This window comes from Calonectris borealis, chromosome 21 (genome assembly GCF_964195595.1).
Source record: "Calonectris borealis chromosome 21, bCalBor7.hap1.2, whole genome shotgun sequence".
NCBI lineage: Eukaryota > Metazoa > Chordata > Aves > Procellariiformes > Procellariidae > Calonectris > Calonectris borealis.
This window is the reverse complement of record NC_134332.1, coordinates 583,226-587,287: the sequence shown is the minus strand read 5'-3', so window position 1 is coordinate 587,287 and position 4,062 is coordinate 583,226. Positions and strand designations below refer to the sequence as shown.

General features: G+C 51.0%; 1 protein-coding gene across 1 annotated transcript; it reads left to right on the top strand.

Annotated features, from left to right (window-relative positions):
* The first annotated feature begins 236 nt into the window (after positions 1-236).
* NRARP (NOTCH regulated ankyrin repeat protein) lies at positions 237-3,572 on the top strand. The gene has a single exon (XM_075170190.1). It carries the CDS (start codon positions 325-327, stop codon positions 670-672), a length of 348 nt encoding a protein of 115 aa, XP_075026291.1. The 5' UTR covers positions 237-324; the 3' UTR covers positions 673-3,572.
* Positions 3,573-4,062: the final 490 nt, after the last annotated feature.

The following is a 4,062-nucleotide window of genomic DNA, read 5'->3' as shown; positions in this document are numbered from 1 at the left end:
CCCGGTCGTTCCAATGGGCGCGCGGTGGCGGCGCCCCGCCCCTCGGCGCCGCGTCACGGCCGTGCCATTGTTATGCAAATAAAAGGGTGGGTAAAAGGCGCGGCGCGGGGCCGGCTCCGCTCCAGAGAGGCCCGGGCGCGGCGGCGGAGCGGCGGAGCGGCGGCAGCGCGGAGGCGGCGGGGGCCCGGGGCCGCTGCGGGGCGGTCGGCGGCGGCGGCAGCACCGGCACCACCAGCCGCACCGGCAGCAGCCGCCCGCCACCGCATGCCCGGGCGGGCGGAGGCGTCGCCGTCCATGCGGGGCGGCGGGGCGTGAGGCGGCGGCATGAGCCAGAGCGAGGTGTCGCCGTGCGCGGCGCCGCCGCCCAGCCAGCGCGTCTTCCAGGAGGCGGTGCGGCGCGGCAACACCAAGGAGCTGCAGTCCCTGCTGCAGAACATGACGAACTGCGAGTTCAACGTCAACTCCTTCGGGCCCGAGGGGCAGACGGCGCTGCACCAGTCCGTCATCGACGGCAACCTGGAGCTGGTCAAGCTCCTGGTCAAGTTCGGCGCCGACATCCGCCTGGCCAACCGGGACGGCTGGAGCGCCCTGCACATCGCCGCCTTCGGGGGCCACCAGGACATCGTCCTCTACCTGATCACCAAGGCCAAATACTCCGCCGGCGCCCGGTGATGCCGGGGCCGCCGCCCCCCGCTCCCCCGGCCGCCAAAGCTGCTCCCACCCGCGCGTGGGGTTTATTTGGCGAGGATTGGGGCCCCACGCAAAACACGCCACCGTTCGCCTGCTTCTAAATTTTTTTTTTTTTTTCCTTCCAAGGGTTGTTTTCCTACTGTAATGTGTTTTTTTTGTTTTGGTTTTTTTTTCCTCCATCTACCTCGGCTGCACTCACAGTATTCACGGTTTCAGTTTGACATCTGGTCAGATGCTTTAAAGGCTCCCCCGCCCCCTCCCCGCTAATATTTAATCCTCCCTCCCCGTTCCCCTTGCTCCCGTCCCTCCGACCTAAAGTATTCTGGCTCAGAAACGAATTCATTTCAACGCTCCCCAAAACCCACCCGCCTCCCCCCGCTGTGACCCAGCGGTGCTGGTGTCCCCCCGCGTGAGCCCTGGGCCCGGAGCGATGTCCCGGGACGGGCTGGGGGCTCCCGGCCGCCCGCGGCCCTTCCCCGGCGAGGAAGAGCGGGAAAGCCTTCCTCCTCTTGCAAGCTTCTGCCAGTGTTTTCCCACCGCTGATTTTCTTTTTTTTCCCAAGGCGACTCCATTGGAATATGACAGACACGGTTTTCTCACCCCAATTGCTCCTTTTTTGTTTTATTTTGTGTTGGTTTTATTCTGCTTTGGTTTTCTTTTTTGGGTGTCCGAAGAAAGTCTGCGTCCTCACCCGCTCCTTGAATCCGTTTAGCACGCGTGAGATCCCAGGAAAAGACATTGAATCCTTCTGGTTTTGTGTGTAAAGGGGGATTAGCAAATCCTGGACTTTTTTTTTCTTTTAAAAAAAAAAAGTGAAATAAACTCTAGAGGCAGAGGATTTGCTTTTGCACAGAAAAGGGGCGCGAGCGCTCTCTGCTGCCTAGAGAGATGCCGGAAAACTACTGAAAATAGTTTGGGAACTTTTTTTCTTTTGGTGAAACTTGGATAACACTTCTCAATGCAGAACGATTCATTTGACGTATGTAGATTCACCTGCCTTTTATATTATATATATATGCCTAAATATATATATTTATAAAAGAAAGGGAGGAAGAAGAGAAAGCCACCCGAAGTCGCATTTTGAAGTGACTGCACGTATAATCGCAAATGCTGCTTTTTATTGCTATGGCACAAGAATATCCATTTGGAAAATGTGGAAAATTTCAGAAGTCTCCTTTCTCCCGCTGGTCTTTCAGCCCTCTTCTCTTCGTCTGCACTAAAACCATCCGTATCACTGCCGTCTCCCCGCTCTTTCTTCTCTTGCTCCCTGCATCAAACCATTATGATTAAAAAAAAAAGAAAATAGTTACCTGCTGGTTTATTTGGGTTGTGTCTTAACTATTTATCATGTATGTATATATTTGTGGGTGAAGATTGTGAGCCTGGTTTTGTTTGAAGCTGGTGGTGAATGTTTCAAAAATATGGTTTGGGAAATATGCTTTTTTTTGTTGTTTTCCTAGTCTTAAAACTAAAAAAACTTGAGTCTGCCATGATTATTTCCCATTGCACTGAGTATTCTGCTTTGTCTCTGATGGTTTCACCTGCAGTTTGTTTTTGATTTTCTCCACTTCAACAATCTGAGATGATTTTAAAAAGCTCCAGATTTGAAGAAGAAAAAGAAAGAAAGCCCTGTCGAAAGCATCTACTGTTAATGCTGTAATTTGCAAGGAACTGCTTGGCCGAAGTCTTTCTGTGAGCATGGAAGGGGGTGTCCAGCACTTCCACTGGTGCTTCTGTGCGATAGTTAGGGGGTGGGAACAAGATCTTTTCTAGCGAGGTTTTATCGTCATTACCAGATGGTTGCACATTTTTTTTTTTTGACTAAATGGATTTGCCACAATGAAATGTCATAACATTTATGACATGGTATTAAAAAGTGTATTGTAAAGCCAAGTTCTAGATGGATTTTTAAAAAGAAATCTTGGTTATAAACCCAGTCTAAAGGGAGCTCTGTCCAGTGTTGTAAAGACAACATGATGTAACCCATATTTATATTTTTATAAAATACCTATTAAGACTGTGAATCTCCTGTGTGAATTGCTGGGTGAGTTGTTTAAGAAAAGTATTGTTCCTTTCCAGCCTCCTGGAGCTTTAGACACGCTGAGATTTTGGGAAACTGTACGTCGGGGAAGGGGGTTTGCTCTGAAATTGTGAGTTGATGTATTTTTACATCCCTTTGTATTTTACTGAAAAGCTGCTGCCCTTCCTAGTCCCTAGAGTTTCAATTTTCTATGCAACCCCCACACCCCCCGTCTCTCTTGATCCTGAGAAGTAAAAGGGATGCAGATTGATTCAAATTGAAATGAGGGTCCCCCCACCCCCCTTGTTGGCTCATCGTGCTGCTGACCCTTCACGCCAAAACGGGGAGTACAAGGAAAAATAAAAGAGGCAGGTGGGGGAGGCTCTTTCGTGCATGACTGGTCGCCTTCTGGCAGTCATCTTTTTAATTATTATTATTATTTTTGTAAGAAGAATATATTGATAATGTCAGTGAAATAAGCAGACATTGAAGCTGATGCACAGATTGCTCCAGAAAGGAGTTTTTCTGTAGATTTTTCTTTAGATGCGAATACCTTTTTTAATTATGTTAATTAATGTTAAGAATTTTTAGGCTTATATTGAAGCTGTATGTGGGTCACTATATGATCATTTCTAACTGGATAAAGTCTGTACAGTACAGCATATTCCTGAGTGTATGATATAGACGTGTAGCCCCAGAGTGCGAAATTTATAAATAAATTTTTCATTGATCTTTTTATAAAAAAAAAAAAAAAGGCTTTTTCGTTTGTTCTTTCCCACGTGGTTATGGGCAAAGCTGCAGTGGGGGGTGGCTGGCCGGGCCCCTGTTTCGGTGTCTGAATCCGCAGCTTTTCTGGGGTTAAACGCATTCCCAGCGGGTGATGGTTGGGGTGGATCTGGGGGGGCTGCTGGAGCCCCTTCCTTTTGCTGCAGGCAGCTTGCAGGGTCGGGGCTGGGGGTGTCCTGGTTTGCCCCCTCCCAGCATTCGGAGGCTGGTGGAGGGGTGATGGCTCAGACCAAACCCTGGTGCTGGTCGGGGCACGTGGGGTCCGAGGCCTTCCCGGAGCAGCAGGAAGCGAGGTGGGAGCTCTGCAGCCGGTCCTGGGACCGCTCCCATGGGCCGTGGCAGCGGGGTGCGTGGCTGGGGCCTGCAGCCCCCGCCTCGCTGGCTCCCTGCAAACCCTCCCGGGCTTTTTTATTCCAACCTGGGCCCCAGCAAGGGTTTGAGGTGGTTTGGTCCTCGCCAAGCCCTTGGGCTGTGAGGTTGGGATCACCTCTACCTCGAAGCTGCTGTCAGGGTGGTGGTGGCTTCAGCCACCCCCTGGAAGGGGCACGGGGTGAGGGTCGGCATGG